This window comes from Stegostoma tigrinum, chromosome 10 (assembly GCF_030684315.1).
Source record: "Stegostoma tigrinum isolate sSteTig4 chromosome 10, sSteTig4.hap1, whole genome shotgun sequence".
NCBI classification, from domain to species: Eukaryota; Metazoa; Chordata; class Chondrichthyes; order Orectolobiformes; family Stegostomatidae; genus Stegostoma; species Stegostoma tigrinum.
The window spans coordinates 59,123,150-59,143,860 of NC_081363.1; the positions used below are offsets into that span (position 1 = coordinate 59,123,150).

The following is a 20,711-nucleotide window of genomic DNA, read 5'->3' on the forward strand; positions in this document are numbered from 1 at the left end:
TTTGTGAAAATATCTGTGGTGGATAACAGGAGAAAGAACCCAAAATCTAACACTGTATAGAAGAAGACAAGAATGTGCCATTTCAAAATTTTATCGCTGTTGATCATGCATAATAGTTTTGATTAATTGTTGAAGAATTTTTACTAATGGACAGACATTAATTTTTTAATATAATTTTTAAACCTGTTTGTAAACAGGTTTTTCCACTCTTCCTTTACATTTTCTTTCCTTTCCCTTATTTATAAGGGTCTCCAGTATCTTGGATCTCTCATTATCTAATTCAGTAGATCGGCAATCCGCTTTTATACACTGCTAATACTGTTCCAGTACTGTTTTCATCCAGTTCACTCATCTTGCTCTGTATGCATAAGTATCTGCTCTCTGCTTGGCATTTCTAAACAACAGCTGTCATTTTAGGGTATAATGAATATGTAGATGAGTTTCTGAAGTAAGCTATGATGTCCCTGTGACCTCAGTAGTCATGTGTTCATGTTTTCCTAAGAAACTAGACCCTTTACAGCTCAAAACCTTCAGCTGTTATGTAGTATAACAATAAACAGATTATCTGTTACTAACAAGTGTGGCCTAATCTTGTATCAGACCTAAAGAAAATGCACAGAAAGACAATGAAGCAATGGCTTCATTAAAATGTGGAATTCACAGTCTACTGAGTCTTAAACATACATCCTGACTCATGCATTCTTCAAAGCTCTAGAATCGGACATCAACCTGAAATATACATAGCAATTTTTTTTCTATAACAGTAATATTGTGTTGTTCATGTCTGACTGCGTACATGCTGCCGGCTTTATTTTGGTAGAAAAAAAACTCTCCACAGGGCTATCTGCGGACCTGTGCAATTTGAAATTTTTCCAAACACATTCAAGGATCTATTTTACAAACGTTCTGGGTAGAAGAAAAACAAAAGTTGCTGGAAAAGCTCGTCAGTTCTGGCAGCATCTGTGAAGAAAAGATCAGAGTTGAATGTGATCCTTCCTCAGAGCTGATGGTAGTGAAGAAAATGTCAGTCTATATGCAGAAGAGAGGTAGGGGAGGGGGTAGGGAATAACCGATGAGTGAGGATAGAGGCCAAAGAGAGAGAGGAGCTGTTGGATAGAAAAAGGAGTTGATAACGATCTGGCTAGGAAGGTAAACAGCTGTTAACGGAGACTGTTAGTGACTAACGATAGGTAGTTAGTAATGGTAGAATATGTGATAACAAGGCCTGGTATGTGGAGTAGGAGGTTAGAACATGGGAGAGTATAGGCCCTAAAATGATCGAACTTGATATTGAATCCAGAGGGTTGCTGGGTCCCCAAGTGGAAGACGAGGTGCTGTTCTTCCAGCTTGATTTGAACTTCACTGGAACACTGCAGCAAGCCTAAGGCAGAGGTACTGGCCAGGGAACAGGGTGTGTGTTAAAGCAGCAGGCAACAGGTAGCTCAGGGTCTTTTTTGCGGGCAGAACAAGGATGTTCTGTGAAGCGGTCACCCAGTCTATGCTTCGTTTCCCCAATGTAGAGACACCATATTGTGAGCAGCGAATGCTGTAAACTAGATTCTGAGATGTGCAGGTGAAGTGTTGCTTCATCTGGAAGGTATGTTTGGGTCCTTGGATACTGGAGAGAGACGAGGTAAATGGACAGGTGTTACACCTTAGATAATGAAATGTGAGGCTGGATGAACACAGCAGGCCCAGCAGCATCTCAGGAGCACAAAAGCTGACGTTTCGGGCCTAGACCCTTGATCAGAGAGGGGGATGGGGAGAGGGAACTGGAATAAATAGGGAGAGAGGGGGAGGCAGACCGAAGATGGAGAGTAAAGAAGGTAGGTGGAGAGGAGAGTATAGGTGGGGAGGTAGGGAGGGGATAGGTCAGTCCAGTGAAGACAGACAGGTCAAGGAGGTGGGATGAGGTTAGTAGGTAGGAGATGGAGGTGCGGCTTGGGGTGGGAGGAAGGGATGGGTGAGAGGAAGAACAGGTTAAGGAGGCAGAGACAGGTTGGACTGGTTTTGGGATGCAGTGGGTGGAGGGGAAGAGCTGGGCTGGTTGTGTGGTGCAGTGGGGGGAGGGGACGAACTGGGCTGGTCTCCACCTATTACAGGGAAAGGTGCTGTCGGGCTGTGGGGATCGTGTTGAGGGTAAAGAAAGAGTGGACCAGGATGTTTTGGAGGGTATAGTCCCTGAGGAAGGTGGACAGGGGAGGGGAATAAGTGTCTGTTGGTGGCATCTCCATAAGACCATAAGACATAGGAGTGGAAGTAAGGCCATTCGGCCCATCAAGTCCACTCCACCATTTAAATCATGCTGATGGGCATTTCAACTCCTCTTCCCTGCACTCTCCCCATAGCCCTTGATTCCTTCTGAGATCAAGAATTTATCAATCTCTGCATTGAAGACATCTCGCTGGATGTGGAAGAAATCGCGCCTGATGATCTATTGGATGTGGATGCCAGTGGGACGGTAGGTAAGGACAAGGTGAACCCTATTGCTGTTGCAGGACGGAAGAGAGGGACTGAAGGTGGAAGAGCGGGAGATGGGTCTGACCTGGTTGAGGGCCCTGTTGACAACAGTGCTGGGGAATCTTCCGTTGAGGTAAATGGTGGATATTTCAGAAGGTCCCTTGTCAAAGTTCGCCTCATCTGAATGTACGCAATGGAGATGGAGGAACTCTAAGAATGGGATGGAGTCTTTACAGGAAGCAGAGCATATAGTCCAGGGAACTGTGGGTGTCGGTGGGTTTATAGTAAATACTAGTGGTTGGTCTATCCCCAGAAAGGGAAACAGGGATGTCAAGGAAGGGAAGGGACGAGTCAGAGATGGACCAGATGAAAGGTGGAAATTGGAAGTGAAATCAATGAACTTTTCAAATTCCAGATGAGACAGGGAAGCAGCACTAATGATATCATTGATGTATCGGAGAAAGAGTTGTGGGTGTGGGCCAGCATAAGACTGTAACAAGGAATAATCCACGTACTCCATGGAGAGCTAGGCATAACTGGGGCCTATGTGGGTACTCTGATAAGAATACTTTGCTCCATAAGAAATTCTACTCAAAGCAACATTCTTCTGTGAAGCTTATTTGCAGTCCTCTAGTGTAGTTAGCCATATACTCACAATCCAAGTGACTGTGTCTGATCCCTTCAACATCCTCAGCATGAATGAAGTAATAGCATCTTTTACCCACAATATCTACAGGAGTTAGATCCATATAATCACTGATCCTGCAGGATACAGAAGCAGAAATGAATCAATATTAAACAGCATAGAATGATTCCTCAGAAAATAAATTAGCAGATTGAAAATACAGTATAATAGAAGTAAAATACAGTATAATAAATGAAATACACATCATCATGCAAAAATAAATAATGTATAGAGAGATGTAGGATGCAATTTAGAAAAGAATTGTTTGCAGTTGTTACTGGCTAGATGAGCAGTTAATTCCCATCCCAATTTGCCTAGAGAGCACTTAAAAGTCTGTGGGTCTAGAACCACATGTAGATCAGATATAGTAAAGATAACATTCTTCCTTCCCTAAAAGACATTATGAACCAGGTTTTTATGACAATTGACAATGGTTACATGGACACCATTAAGGTACTTCTTTCACTGACTTTTGTTGCATTGAAATTTCACCATGTGCCATAGTGGGATTCATACCATGTCTGCAGAAAACATCAAAACACTGATATGGGCATAAAATAATTGGTTCAGTCCCTCGTTCTTCTGCTTTCCTTATGTGAGCTCAGCTGTGAATAGTGGCACCAAGTGAAGGTCGTCATTTTTGCAGCATTTAGTGGAAAACATTCCATGCACTGCTATCAGTCAGCTGTTGCATAAGTTAGGCAGTCAATCATGAGTGGCTTTTAGGCCTGTTTGTCTCCCATACACTTGATACGTATGGCTTAGGTTGAGTCATCAAGTAAACAAAGTGAGTAAAAGGAATTGCATATGCTGATTTCAAAAACAAAGGAACACAACATTGAGAAAACTGAAAGGTAAGACAGCTTACCGATTTTCACAGTAAACAATATTGAGGTCCATATTTACTCTGGTGACAAACATTTGGCAGTCAATCCTGACTTCATTAATAGTAGGAGGCGGCAAAGCATGAGCCACAACAACTAGACCTATAATTTGAGTAGGCAGCACACGTCCATGTGAAAGGGATACTCTCAACCGTAACCGTCCAGTTATATGAATGACCTGAAACACAGTAACAATATCACAAAGTGTAAATGTTAGCAGTCAGCCAGTTCATCATCTGAAAACTGTCCACTTTGAATGTAATACTTGGTGAATACAGTAAGATTTTTTCCTACCTCTTGTATTTTTGAATTACTTAAATACAATAAAAGCACATCATGTGATACAATTCCAGAAAGGTAATATAGAGAAAAAAAATGAAGGTACAATATGCCTCAGTTAAATAATTGTATCAAAAGGAAAAGAGTTAAGAGTTGGATTTTAGAAAATGCTAATGTATTGTTTCTTCGTATTTAACACTTTTCTAAATATTCATATATTTTCACAAATGGATTGAGAAACCTTAGGGTAAGGATTGAAATAAATAAGTTTGTGCTCAGTGAGGGTAATGTAACAGCTGGCTACTGGGAACTTGTTTATATTTATGCACCATTGGATGATGATTGTTGTAAAGTAATGTCTAACACCAGGTCAAGTTTAACAGCTTAACACAGAGGAATAATTTGAAGTGGCACCCAGGCCTTTTGCATCCAATCTTTTCTTTCTGTTACAATTCTGGAATAAATACATCTTGATTCTGAGTTATTTCCATGAAAGAATGTTTTGAATAAAAAGTTGTTTGATTCTCAATCTCCCACCAGGAAGACTGGTGGATTGATTAACTTCGTCTGGTTTTCATCTCCTGATGTTTCTGCCTTGAGTGAACCTAATAGAGTTTTATATTACCATCTGTAAGCTAAAGGACATAGCACCATGCACGCCTTCCCATGACAGAGAGGGGAATGGGGAGAATTTAGGACCTTCATCTCTATCCTGAACACCATCTACATGTTGGTTCTTAGCTCACTTGCTGTGGATTGGCAATTATTGTTCTCAGCTTGGTTGCTGCAGTTCATGGCTAAATCGTTGATGGTAGATGGGTAACTTCGAGTAGATGGACAAGCATAACAGAACAGTGGCATCTGATGGTTGGATGCTTTATTTGATGCCTGGTTTCTGTTGACTTGCAGATAAAGGTAAAGTTGCCATCGATCATCAGACCATATGGCTGCTTGAAGATGGATGGGCCTAGTGATTCTCTGGAAACTTTTGCGTCAATAGCCTGGAGCTGAGATTACTTCATACTAATTGCAGACGCCTCCTTTTGGCTGTTAATTATTGCCTTCAGTCTTGCAGATTGGGCTACATTCCTACACATGTTCCAGGTTTTTTAAAGGAACCAGAAATGTTAACTACTCACTTGAGACTCTTATGGAAAAATCTGAGCGTAAAGAGCTCTCTAATATTTTGTTTTGTAAACTTAATTAGGGAAGGCAGAGTTTTCTTGAGGTCTTTACGCTCTCATCGCAAACAGTCATTCACTGAAGTGATATCATCATCAGTATTATTGTAGTCTCTTGAGTGCTGTGCTTCAAGGGTAGTTCTGTATAGACACCAGTCTAAGAGGCTGTATAAAATCTCATCAAACACTCTCGTACAGATTTTAAGGACACTATTTTCAGTCATTGTGAAGAGGCTGCATCAGAAAAACCAGTACAGACTGAGCGCACTACGAGAAAAAAGACATACCTTTCTGTGAGATTGATTGTGATTAATCTCTGAAGATAAAGCAGCACATTTACTATGGAATAGCTAAGAAGTAAATTTTATAAAGTTCAACATTGGAAAACTAGCTCGTAGCATTTCAAACTCACACTGAGGCTATAAATTGTATTCCAAATCTAACTTTTGTCTTTGAAAATCAACATGTCAAAAAATGATTTGAAATTAAAATTCCGTGTAGTATTTGTCTCAGAATACTTTTTGAAGTCATTTTCACAGAGTAGTTTTGTATGCATTGCTTCAAGACTGCCCTTGGCAAAAACATCACAAGTTGTCAAAAAACTTTAATATGACAAAGCAGCTAAATATAAACTGACACCAGCAGCCCTACTGAGACAATAAATAGTAAAAAAAAATGTCAATTTAATGCAAGCCTACATGCAAAGGGATTGATTTTTATAATTCATGGTTCAGCACACAATATCATCCTCAGAGTGAATATTGAAGAGAAATACATAAGAAATATGAATTATCAACTTCTAGGAATGCTCGGGAAAACACATAACAGTGCATTAAATAAGTTCAAATTGAGATCCAGTTACAAAGGCAAGTGTAAGCTAGTAAAGAACTCTCTTTGATATGAACCCCCGAGTGAAATACTTGCGTAAGCATTTACGCAGGATAATCTTATTTCATTTCACATGTGTTGAAGTATATGCCACAGGGCCATTTTTTTTCAAATGTCAAACCCAGAACGTATTTTTTTTCTTTGGGTTAACATCAAAATTGTGGTTGAACAATGTTTTAGGTGCACCCTGGCATCACCTCAGCGCTCCACCAACACCTTTGCATGAAAAGGAAAAAAAATCCTTCAGTGGTTTTGATTGTTTCATCAAAGCCTCATCAAATTATCAGTACTACCCTCGAGAGAGAGCCAAACATTTGAAAAATGACAGCATGGAACTACTGAACATTTTGTTTTGACCAGGTGAGGGGAAATGAATTAGCTCTCCTCTTTTTAAGCCCTGCCATCACTCTTTGCTTTTTCGCATGAAGCTATATCACACTTCAATTCACATGAGATAATAACCAAAATTAAGGAGCTAATTACAAATTTTTCTTCAGTGAAAGTCAGATGATTTTTATTACATGCTAACCCTGAATTAAGTAATATGTGACATCCAAAACACACACAAACATAGGTATAAAATTTAAGTGGGGAGTGTGTCTTGTATAAAAAGGAGAATAAAGAATGAACAGTTTAAAAGTTCTTAGAATCCCTCAGTTGAAAAGTCAAGCCTGACACCATAGACCTTTACTTACTTACCGAGAGTAAAATTTGTAGAATCTTTCTCTCACTAAATTATTGTTTCTCCAATTTGCTTTGTTCCTGCTGCTGGTTTCTGAGAGAAACATAGGTTTGGGGGTGGTGATGGAGAGAAAGAGATAGGCTGATGGACAGACAGACAAAGAGAGATACGGAGAGAGGGCAAGAAAGAGAGAAAACTTTCCAGGTTTCATTATTACAACTCCATTTTCTTTTCCTGATCTGCCTAAATGTCATCATCCTGAAATACAGTTCACTTCTTTATTTCCATGCCTGGCTTTGTTGTTTTTCTAAAATTCATCACAGGTGATTCTTACCCTAAAAAGTGAAAATTCCAGCAAGGTGTTAATCACAAATAGGAAACAAGGATTTCTTCACACCAACTGGGTGTTACAACCAGACTTCAGAGGAGGTTCCCCATGTTCTTAGGGTTCCAGATGAATAAGTCAAATCATTAAAGTCATGGATGAGGAGGGATGAACCAACTACCCTTCTTCATTCACCCACTCCCTTTGCTGGTCATAATAAAGTTAATTTATAAAAAATAGCTCCTATGTGGCTACTTTTCAGCCTGTCAAAAGCTATTTAGATTTTGAAATGAGTTTCTTGAACCAAGCAAAGCAGATTAATAAAAATAATCAATTAGTTACAAAATAAGCAAAGAGAGTTAATACCATAATGATTATACACAGATCAGGAATATGAAGGGAATCCAAAAAAAATTAAAAGATAAACAGATAGTTCATGAAGAGAAGATGGTGGAATATTGACAGTTGGACAATTGATTTCAGGTTTCCTGGCTTTTGCAGGTTGGTGGAAATCCTTTTGCTCTGTTTATTTTGAATGTTGTTGGCTGGCAGTGAGAGAATCTTTTTGCTTTCCTGTATTCTTTTGACATGCTTATTACTTAGCTGGCTTCTTGCCCACATGTATCTTCTATGCAGGGGTGGCCAGAAGGTGGCATTTCAGCTGTGATCTTCTTAGCACACACGCACTTTAACCCAGCATAGTACACACAAATCTTAGTTCATTCCTGCAACTTTTTCCATGAGCCCTTTGAACATACAGACTAGCTTTGCAGTTAGTTTTCAACCCATTAATTTGTTTGTTTCTGGAAAAGCAAAACAGAAGAGGTGGCCTTCTGTTGAAAGGGGGAGATACTCAGTTGTCTCATTATCGCTTCCTGTTTCATCTCTTTCTCTCTGTTTGGAGCTTCCTTGATACTCTTCAGGTTTGACATTCAATGGGTTCCATATAGGACTTTGACATATAGCACTAAATTTACATCAGTGATCATTTTTGGTCTATCTCTTTTGAAAAACACATGTTGATATGAGATTTGCAATAATGTGCATATTCTTTTAGGGTTATGGTCAATTGTCATGACACTGAGTTTTAATGACTCTCGATAAAATGTTAATAATTACAACATAAATTGTTTTTGATTATCTAGGATTGGTTTCATGAACTTGGCTCAACCTGGTCGAGTGACCACTTCATCAATCCTAACTTAATGTTCCCTCCTTTTTTTTACACCATTTTAGTCCATGAAGGAATTTGGTATTAAAATCAGACAATAAGTTTAAAAATTGATGGTCCATATTTTACTACTAATGCACCATAGCAGAATCTCTGTGAACCAATTAAAGAGGCTTAAGGGTGCCTCTAACACTGTTGTGTCATAGCTTAATTTGAAACCATTTTCTTTGAGACACAGGAGAGAACTACTATCATATTTACTAGCTTTTAGGTACCCTCACCTCTGTTAAATATTCTAGTAATGAAGCTATTTGAGGAGCTGCTTGCTTTACAAAATCATGTCAGCGTATCACAACTTTATAGTCACACATCAAAATGTTTCCTGGTGATACTAAGAACTGCCGATGCTGGAGTCTGAGATAACACACTGTGGAGCTGGAGGAACACAGCAGGGCAGCTGCATCAAAGGAGCAGGAAACATTTTGGGTTGGGACCCTTCCTCAGAAATAGGGGAGGGGAAAGTGGCTCCGAAATAATAGAAGGGGGGAGGGGTTGGGCTGGAGAAGGTAGGTGGGATGGTGTTCCTTCAGCTCCACAAAATGTTTCCTATTTTACTGTGACAGCTGTTTGCGAGCTAATGAAAGCTTCAGACAATTAATGGATCTGTTAACTACAGCTACTGGACTAGAATATTTCAAGTACTAAACGTGGAAATGAATTAAACAAACAGACCTTTAGAAAATGATACAATGTGCTTAAATCTGAAACATAATGGAAGTTATATTTCTTATGAAAATCTGTTAAAACATTTCCACATGAAAATATTGGGAATGTAGCAATTGTGCCCAAAGATTAAAAGAATTGTTGGCTTCAATAAAACAGAAACATTTTGGGGCACAAACTGGTAAGATACAAGTTGTTACCTTAATTTTTTGGCATGAGAATATCCTTTGTGCATCAAGTATAGCCAAATCATAAATTTGTTCTTTTTAAACACATCCATGGTTTTGCTGCACATATAACGCACAGAGGAAATCTTTGTCATGATGCATTCCTGTTCTAAAGTGTCACATGGCTGAGAACTCACTACTGCATAGAAAATGGAAAGCTGAAGGATGCATTCACACATTGTTTTGCAGAGTTATTGTGGGAAAATATGGCAAATAAATCAAAACTAATAAAACAAATATTTTGAAACTTCTTCTCCACTATTACATGACAAATATTCTGAAGCCAATTCTGTTAGGACAACCAATGTGATTGATATAAAACAATATCAGCCCTTAGGTAACATAATTTTTGAAAGCATCTGTCAAGATCAAGTTTGATTATGTAAATTTATTCAGACAAAAGTGTTTGAGAAACAGATTCTGGTGAACAAACCTTGGCTATACTTAGGAGATGTGATGCAGCATACAGGATTCTTCTAAAAACACATTTTTTTGGGATTGGGCTTCCACAAAGAAAAACCCAAGCATTCCCTGACAGAGATGTTAAGTACACTTTTATTGCTTATTTGTTTAGGAAAAACACTCAATAAAAAGCTTTCCTAAAATGAGTTGTATATTGTAAATGACGTTTAAATTCTTTCATGATTTTATGACTGACATCACTGTTTATAACACTATTATGCTGAACATCCTTCTATTTAATGATTGAAAAGCATCTGATGAATGCTAATGCCATTCTGTGAAACCATTTTTTCTTCACAGAGTGTATGGCTGCAAATTTACACAGAATAATTTCTTTTCTACAATCCCAGATGTAATACAACTTTTCCAATCTCATGTTTATCTTTCGTAAGCTTGGCAATGAGATAGTGATTAGCTTCCGTGCAATTTGTAATTGTCAATTAACTTTGCACTTGCTCCAGATTGCAAGGTTAGTGAATTGAAGCGTGGTAGATGTAGTATGATTGATCTGTGATTAAACAAGTACATAATCTGTCCGTATATGAGCTCCAGTTCGAATGCAAGCTGGATGACTATGCTTACAGAAAATATAAAGGCCACCACAGTCAGTCAGCTGAGAAATTAAAGAGAGGGCCACTATGAAAGAATGATATCATATATACTTAAGAAACATTAGAGTGTAAATGGCAAATGATCTGACACTGTGTAATAAATCTGTGCCACAAAAAATTTCATGGCTGAACTAAAATTCCTTTTGTGTGCTCATACTCGGGTATTCTAAGTCTGTAGGGACTGCCAGCACCTGATCAAATTATAACATTCGAACATTGTGCAGAAGCCAGCCGCATCATGTTGCTTTGTTGATGCACCTGACATGAAACTGACCCATCACTAATCAAGCTATTATTATGTTTACCAACATCCTTTCATTTACGAAAATGTTGGGGATGCAGCAAACAAATCCATTTCATTTGGAGTGTCTTCATATGGCACACCATAAATAAACCAGTCCACAAGATCAGGGCTTTTCACAAGTGCTGTGCACTTGTGCTATTGTGAGTTGGTTTTGACATCTGTTGCCAACCCACTATAATCATTGGTTATTATGGTCATGCACAGGAACTGTTACCATATTCCTCTTCTACTAGCTCCTGACTCCATGTACAACAGATGATGGCTAGGCCCTTCATGATGCACATAAAAACATCCTTGCAACGGTATTAGGTGTCCTACTGGTCATTTGGCCCTGGCTACCACATCATATAGAAACTCAGCAGGTCTGCCATTTGTGGAGAGAAAGGAGGGTCCAGTAACCTTTCTTCATTCTGTTTTTGTTTTAGATTTCCAGCATTCTTAGTTTTTTGTTATGTTTTATTTTACTATCCCCAAACAGAAAGTTCCTGGAAATGACCATCTCTCGTACAGCAGGCATGCTTGAGACAATGAACTCTCTCAGTTTGATGAGTGCTAATAAACATGGATGTTCTGTCTTTAAGACTACTGCTATATCTGTGGTTTTGACCTGTTAGGATATACTCATTGTACAAAACACAGTTCAGATGAACTTTAATTCTTGACATCTGAAAGTTGTCTGTGTTTCACCACCATATAGTAGGTATTGAGAACAAAGGCTTTAGCTTGGTCCTAAGGGTCAACTTGATGTTATCTCACGTGTGCATGCAAGCCAGCCAAAGGTGGGAGCTGCTTTCCCTATGCATGCATCAGTTTCTGCATCAAGCAACGGATTGTCCATCACCGTGGACATGAGGGAACAGAATTTGTTAACCGCTTTCTGCTGAGTTTTACTTAGTGTCCAGTGACTGTGTTGCAATATGTTGTTCATTGACCACAGTTTCCTTGACGTTTACAATCAGGGAAAACAAGTTATGGACAAGATATGGGGAGAGCTCATGAGTTCTTGTAACTGAGTTTTCACATCCATGACTTGGGAATCATGATCAATGTAGAATTCTTCGATCATGGCATAATTTTGTTTTCATTTTGTCTTGATAGGCTACAGAGAATACTGTCTGACCTTACTGTGCAAGTGAACACCTTCCACATTGGGAGGGAATACAAAAGCCAGCAATGTGGAATGGGGACTATGATGACACAGCCCTCTTTCACTTCATTCTTCACTCAGAAGCTGTCTGAGTATGCAGTGTAGTGCATGCTTTCATGGAGGGAGCGGATGAAACTAAGGAACTTTGATGGATGTCAAATTTCCACAATGTCTACTACAGTCCTGATTTGATCTGCCTCAGAGACATCGACAAAAATAAAATAAAGAGGCATATCTTGTTGCCTACATGTTTCTTATAGGTGGTATCCGCAGAAGAACATTTCCATAGTAGTTGTCCTGGAATAGAATTGGTGCTGTCCTTCTGGGTGCACTCAGTTTACAAGTTGATTTTTGAGCGTAGGGGATTGAGGGGTGACCTTATAGAAGTTTATAAGATAATGAGGGGCTTATACAGGTTTAATAGTAGTTATCGTTTACCTAGGATGGGGGGGGGGATTTCAACCCTCAGGGTACATTTTTGAGGTGATAGGAGAGAAATTTAAAAAAGAAACGAGGGGCAAATCTTTTACACCGTTGGTTGTTCGTGTGTGGAATGAACTTCCTGGGTAAGTGGTGGGTAGAATTGCGACGTTTAAAAGATATTTGGATAAGTAAATGAAGAGAAAAGGTTTGGATGGATATGAGCCAGGAGCTGGTAGGTGGGACTAGGTTAGTTTGGGATTATGTTTGGCATGGACTGGTTAGACCAAAGGGTCTGTTTCTATGCTGTATGACCCAGCAAAGGCCTTCTCCATGTACAAATATACAATGAAAAGTATTTTTATGCATGCTAACCAGACAAATTGTACCTTACATAAGTACTTCAGGATATTAAAACAAAATGCAGAATATAGTGTTACAGCTATAAAAAAGATGCAAAGAAAGATCAACTCTAGTATATGAGATGTCTGTTCATAAGTCTGATAAAACTGGAAAAGAAGCTGTTCTTAAATCTGTTGATGCATGTTTTGAAACTTTAGTATTTTCTGGCTGATGGAAGAAGGTGGAATAGAGTATAACTGGAGTGGGAGCAGTCTTTGATTATGTTGGCTGCTTTCCTGAGACAGCAGAACATACAGTCAGAGTTAATGGAAGGAAAGCTGGTTTTTGTAATGTACTAGGCTGTGTTCACAATCTCCATAGGAAATGTTGTTATAGCTCTCCCTACTGTTGCCTTTGTTTATGGACAGTGTGATGATTTTTGCATTATGCATTTCCTGTGGAATGGGGCCCGGTTTCTAGCAAAGAAGTTCACACAGGTGTGGCTGCCAGTGGATTTTCTGTGCCTGAGCAATTCAGCTGGGATTCCATCTTTGTTGGGTGTCTTTCTGTTTGTGAAGCAATCAGTTGCCTTCTTAAGCTCAAATGATTATGGCCCTTAATCTCATTCGTTGATGACCAGAAATGGAAGAGGAGGATCAAGCATAAACAGCGGCACATCTATCCTACAGGAACACAATTCTCAGTGCTCAGTCCAACAGGAGATCAATTTATTTCTGTCTGTCAGTCAGTACCTCACCAGTTGCCAATTTCCATCTTCACAGGCAGTTTGGATTTCTACGCATCAGCTGATCCAGTGTTTATTTATACAGGACATTCCTATCTTCTGCAAGGATGTCTTGGCTACTTCCAAGTTGTGCAGTGTTTTCGGCGTTTGTTTTATGTTGTACGTGATGCAGGCTTTGTTTTTTGTATCAATGGCAGATATCATCTTAGCTAAGTTGGTCTCAAGGCAGTCCTTGCTGCCGGCTCTGCTTTTAACAAATAATGCTTCTGAAGTTTCACAGATAATTTGAACTTAGTGAATTAGAATCTTTACTGATGCCAGCATCGACATGTCTTGGTAAAGATATGTCTTTGGTTGTAAGCAACCTATCTAATGACAGTGCAAAATGCCAGTATTCAGAATCATTACTTGACCGAGGGATACAGATGTGTGGTAGACCATCATGTTTGGAACTGTAAAATCATCATGGACACACTGTCACTCTGCCACTGACACAAGAGTGGTCAATGTCTCAATGTGTGTTGTGGTCAGTGTGGATGTGGAGAACACTGAACAGATTTTGCTTTATTGTGGTAATCAAGTTGTTTGCAAAGTCTAGACCTTGGATGATGCCATGATACCTTGTGGAAGTGGCTGCCTTGAAAGATGGTGTTTGTTGTTCAAAGTTTATTCAAGGTACGAAGTTTAGGAAGGCATTGTCTGTTGTTGCTGATCTTAGTCATTGTGTGATAAACAAGGCATGTTGGCCATGAATTGCTTTCTGGCCAAATACATGTATTGCAGTTAGCCAGGATGAATATATACCATCATTTGAAATTTTCTTCATGACGGCAACAATGCGGCTGTAGGTGTGTTTTCTACGTGCAATACTAACATCCAGAGTTGGCACATATTCTATGGACTGTGTATCAAATTAAATTCGTGAGAAGATGAGGTGCTACTAGGCTGTTACTGACAACTCAAAGGACTGTATCAACTGGTTAAGAACAGGCGAATGCTATTTCACTGATCATGTCTAACTCAGTATTCTGGATCATAACATATTGTTTCCTCAATATCTTCATCTACCTTAATGTCATTCATCTCTGGAAACCTGTTTCTTCTGTCTGGAACCTGCTCAGTGTTTGAGCTTCTACAGACCTCCTGCGAAGAGAATTTCAAAGACTTAACACCATAATTTCATTCTCAAATGGGCTGCACCTTATCTGGACATTACGACCCATGGTTCCAAAGTCACTAGTCAGGTGATGTTAAAGTTCGCAACAAACAACTGCACCTCCCAGTCGCAAACCATTTCCACTCCCCCTCCCATTCTCTTGATGACATGTCCATCATGGGCCTCCTGCACTGCCACAATGATGCCACCTGAAGGTTGCAGGAACAGCAACTCATATTCCGCCTGGGAACCCTGCAGCCATATGGTATCAATGTGGACTTCACCAGTTTCAAAATCTCCCCTTCCCCTACTGCATCCCTAAACCAGCCCAGTTCATCCCCTCCCCCCACTGCACCACACAACCAGCCCAGCTCTTCCCCCCCCACCCACTGCATCCCAAAACCAGTCCAACCTGTCTCTGCCTCCCTAACCGGTTCTTCCTCTCACCCATCCCTTCCTCCCACCACAAGCCGCACCCCCAGCTACCCACTAACCTCATCCCACCTCCTTGACCTGTCCGTCTTCCCTGGACTGACCTATCCCCTCCCTACCTCCCCACCTACACCCTCTCCACCTATCTTCTTCACTCTCCATCTTCGGTCCGCCTCCCCCTCTCTCCCTATTTATTCCAGTTCCCTCCCCCCATCCCCCTCTCTGATGAAGGGTCTAGGCCCGAAACGTCAGCTTTTGTGCTCCTGAGATGCTGCTTGGCCTGCTGTGTTCATCCAGCCTCACATTTTATTATCTTAGTCAGGTGATGTTATCTACTTCCAATCTGTCACACTCTTAAGAAGTTTTAAGTTCCAATGAGATCACCTCTCTTTCTTTGAAATCCTAGGGAACACACACCCAGTTTTCCATAAAGTCTCTTCATAAAACAATCCCATGATCCCAGGAAATAATCTGGTGAATCTCTGTGAAATTCGATCAACGGCAAGTATATCCTTCCTTGTATTATGAGTCAAAAACTGTGCATAATACTTCAGTCCAGGTCTCACCAAAACTCCACACAATGACAGCAAGATATCTTCACTCCTGTACTAAAATCTCAACAAAATGAATGCTTATGTAGTTTGCATTCCTCATTGCTTGCTGCTTTCAGTGACTCATGGGCAAAGGCACCCAGGTCTCTTTGGAGACATAAATTTCCTAATCCCCCACTATAAGAATTTTCTACCTTTCTGACTCTTTTTTTCCACCAAGTTCATAACCTCACACTTGTTTACATTATATTCCATCTGCCACATTCCAACTCATTCAGTTAGCTTAAGTCCTCTTGAAGCCTCCTTGGATCCTGCTCACAATTTGTACTCATCTAGTTTGGTATCATCAGCAAATCTAGAAATGTTACAATTTACCCTGTATCCTAATAATTTGAATAGATTGGGAACAGTTGGGAATTTAGCACTGATCCATGTGATATCATACTAGGAACAGCCTGCTTTCCTAGAAATGATTTGTTTATTCCTACACTTTACTTTCTATTTATTAACCAATTCTCTTCACACTTGTATATTACATCTAACCTGCATAGTCTAATTTTATTTGCAAATCTCCTGCTTGGAATTTTATCATATGCATCCGAAAATTCAAAGACAACACATCACTGGGTCTCCCTTGTCCTTCTAACAGCCTCAAAAATCTCTGACAAGTTGTCTGCCCAATTCTTTTGCTATTCTTTTCTAAATATTCCATTATTGGATTTTTGACAATAGGTTTAATATTTTCTGCATTAACAGGTATACAATTCTTAACTTGTCCCTTTTCCTCCCTTCTTATATAGTGATGGTACTTTGTCAGCTTACAGTCAGTAGGAAACGTTCCAGAATCTGTAGAACTATGAGTGGTATGAAAGAGACCATATTTGGAATGCTGTGAGCAGTTTTATTCCTCTTATTTAAGAAAATACATTATTTCACTGGAGGCAGTTCAGGAAATATTCACTGGGATGACCCCCAATATAGAGGGATTGTCTAATGGGCCAAACTTGTAGAGTCATAGAGCTGTACAGCACAGAAACAGACCCTTCGGTCCAACTCGTCCATGCTAACCAGATATCCTAGATAAATCTAATCCCATTTTCCAACATAACCTTATAAACCCTTTCGATTCATATAACCATCCAGATGCCTCTTAAATGTTGTAAATGTACCAGCCTCCACCCCTTCCTCTGGCAGTCATTCCATGCATGCATCACCCTCTGTATAAAAATGTTGCCCCTTAGGTCCCTTTTATATCTTTCCCCTCTCACCTTAAACCTATGCCCTCCAGTTTTGGACTCCCCCACCATGGGGAAAAGACCTTGCCTATTCACGCTATCCATGCCCCTCATGATTTTATTAACCTCTACAAGGGCACCCCTCAGCCTCTGATGGTCCAGGGGAGATAACCCGAGTCTGTTCAGCCTCTCACCATAGCTTAAACCCTCCAGCACTGGTAACATCCTCGTAAATCTTTTCTGAACCCTTTCAAGTTTCACAACATCCTTCCTATAGCCAGGAGACTAGGACTGCACGCAGTATTCAAAAAGTGGCCTAACCAATGTCTTGTACAGCCACAGCATTACCTCCCAACTCCTATACTCAATATACTGACCAATAAAGACAAACACACCAAGCACCTTTGCTATCATGTCTACCTGGGACCCACTTTAAATGAACCTGCACTCCAAGGTCTCTTTGTTCAGCAACAGAGCCCAGGACCTTACCATAATGTACAAATCCTGTCCTGATTTGCCTTTCTAAAATGAGGCACCTCACATTTATCTAAATTAAATTCCATCTGCTATCCCTCGGACGATTAGCCCATCTGATCAAGATCCCATTGTACTCCAAGGTAATCTTCTTTGCTGTCCACTACATGTCCAATTTTGGTGTCATCTGCAAACTTACAAACAATACCTCCTATGTTCTCAATCATATCATTTACATATATATAACAAAAATCAGTGGACCCACCAATCCTTATGGGATACCGCTGATCACAGGCTTCTAGTCTGAAAAGCAACCCTCCACCACCAGCCTCTGTCTTCTACCTTCTATTCAAATGGCTAGTTCTCCCTGTATTCCATGTGATCTAACCTTACTAACCAGTCTCCCATGAGCAACCTTGTTGAATGAGTTACTGAAGTCCACGTAGATCATGTCCACCACTCTGCCCTCATCAATCCTCTTCGTTACTTCTTCAAAAAACTGAATTAATTTAGTGAGATATGATTTCTCATGCACAAAGCCATGTTGACTATCCATAATCAGTCCTTGCCTTTCCAAATAAACGTAAATCCTGTCTGTTAGGATTCTCTCCAACAATCTACCGACGGGCGATGTCAGGCTCATCAGTCAATAGTTCCCTGGCTTTTCCTGACCACCTTTCTTAAGGTGGCACCATGTCAACCAACCTCCAGTCTCCTGGAACCTCGCCTGTGGCTATCGGTGATACAAATATCTCAGCATGGGGCCCAGCAATCACTTTCATAGCTTCCCACAAGGGTCTAGGGTATACCTGATCAGGTCCTGGGGATTTATCCAATTTTATGCATTTTAAGATATTCATCACCTCCTCTTCTGTAATATGGACATTTTTCAAGATATTACTATTTATTTCCCCACCTTCTCTATCTTCCATATCCTTTTCCACAGTAAGTACTGATGCAAAATGCTCATTTAGTATTTCCCCCATCTCCTGCAGTTACACACATAGGCAGCTTTGCTGATCTTTAGGGAGCCCTAAACTCTCACAAGTTACTCTTTTGTCCTTAGTATATTTGAACAATCCTTTTGGATTCTCCTTAACCCTATTTGCCAAAGCTATCTCATGTCCCCTTTTTGCCCTCCTGATTTCCCTCTTAAGTATATTCCTAATGCCTTTACTCTTCTAGGAAAACACTTAATCTCTGCTGCTTACAGCTTCCTTCTAATTCTTGACCAAAACCTGAATTTCTCCTGTCATCCAGCATTCCCTACACCTACCAGCCATGCCCTTCACCCTAATAGGAACATAAGTGTCTGTAGACTCTAGTTATTTCATTTCTGAAGGCCTCCCATTTTCCAGCTGTCCCTTTTCCTGAAAACATCCACCTGCAATCTACTTCTGACAGTTCTTGCCTAATCCCAATGGTCTTCGTCAATTTAGAACTTTGACTTTTAGATCGGTCTATCCTTTTCCATCACTATTTTAAAACTAATACAATTATGATCACTAGCCCCAAAGTGCTCCCCCACTGACAGCTCAGTCACCTGCTCTATCTTATTTCCCAAAAGTAGGCCAAGTTTTGCATCTTCTCTCGTAGGTACATCCACATACTGAATCAGAAAATTTTCTTGTAACTCTGAAAAAAAAAAATTCCTCTCCATCCAAGCCTGTTAACACTATGGCAGTCCCAACCTGTTTAGAATGTTAAAATCCCCTACTATAACCACCCTAATATTCTTACAGGTAACTGAGACCTCCTTACAAATTTTGTTTCTCAATTTCCTACTGATTATTGGGAGGGTCTATGGTATAACCCCAATAACGTGATCATCCCTTTCTTATTTCTTATTTCTACCCAAATAACTTCCCTGGATGTATTCCCAGGAACATCCTCACTCAGTACAATCATAATGTTACCCCTAAATGAAAATGTCACTCCCCATCCTTTCTTGCCCCTCCCCCCACTTTCTATCCTGCCTACAGCATTTATATCCTGGAACATTAAGCTGTTCATCCCTGAGCCAGATCTCTGAAATTGCAATGATAGCCCAGTCCCATGTTCCCAACCGTGCTCTGAGTTCATCGGCCTGAACTGTTATGTTTCTTGCATTGAAATAAATAGTTTAATTTATTTGTCCTACCTTGTTCTCTACTTTGTTCCTGTCTGCCCTGACTATTTGACTTGCTTCTTTTCCCAATGCACTAGCCTCCATATGATCTCATTCCTCACTATCTCCCTTGGTTCCACTTCCACGACCGCACCTTTTTTTTACTGGTTTAAATCATCCCGAGCAGCTCTAGCAAATTTCCCCACCACTATATTAGTCCCCTTCCAATTCAGGTGTAATCGTCCTTCTTATACAGGTCACTTCTACCCCAGAAGAGATTCCAAAGATCCACAAATGTGAATTCTTCTCCCCTGCACCAGCTGCTCATTCATGCATTCATCTGCTCCATCCTCCTATTCCTACCCTCACTAGCCCATGGCACCGGGAGTAATCCAGATATTACTACCATCAAGGGCTTACTTTATAAATTCCTATATTCTTCCTTCAGAATCCAGTTCTTTTCTCTTCCCATGTTGTTAGTTCCAATGACCTCCTGCTGGCCTGTCTCTCTTTGAGAATATTCTGCATACTGTCTGAAATATCCTTGATCCTGAACCAGGGAGGTACCATTCTGGCATCTTGCTCTCAGCCGCAGAAATGTCTGTCTGTGCATCTGACTAGAGGGAGTCCCCCATCACAATTGATTGCTTGGAGCCTGACATAGTCCTTATTACATAGAGCTAGTCTCGGTCCAAGAAACTGGCTGTCAGTGCTATGTTCCCCTGAGAGTCCCTCACCACCTACATTTTCAAAAACAGCACACTTGTTTGAGATGGGGATAGCCTCAGGAGACTTCTGCACAAACTGCCTTCCTCTCCTACCTTTCCTGGGTGTAACCTATTTATCTGACTATATCTGTGGTTTTTCTACTTTCCTGCGACTGCCATCCATCACACCCCCTTGTAAATTCCTCATTGCCTCTAACCGCCACTCCAATCAATCCATGCAATCTGATAGGATTCACGACTAAACACACTTCCCGCAGACAGAATCATCAGTAACATGGCAACTCTCCCTAATCTCCCACATCCAACAGGAAGAGCACATCATTCTACTGAAGGCTACCTTTGCACCTTTGAAATCTACAGACCCAGAAAATAGCACAGTCTTACTGCTCTAAAACACTATTCCAGGCGAGCTTAATGCCTATGTTTTATATTTTTAAAGTTTAATTCACAAACAATTCTCAATAAAAACAAATTTAAAAAAGTCAATTTTAC

General features: G+C 40.2%; 1 protein-coding gene across 5 annotated transcripts in view; it reads right to left on the reverse strand.

Moving 5' to 3' along the window:
- Positions 1–20,711, reverse strand: part of LOC125455634 (neuronal PAS domain-containing protein 3) — a 1,150,912-nt gene that overhangs the window by 47,913 nt on the left and 1,082,288 nt on the right. For all 5 annotated transcript variants that reach the window (XM_048537891.2, XM_048537893.2, XM_048537892.2 and 2 more), the window contains 2 exons: positions 4,014–4,207; positions 3,116–3,222 (listed from right to left, as the gene is read on the reverse strand). In XM_048537891.2, the coding sequence (XP_048393848.1) occupies positions 3,116–3,222; positions 4,014–4,207 (301 nt within the window). The remainder of the gene's footprint in view (positions 1–3,115; positions 3,223–4,013; positions 4,208–20,711) is intronic.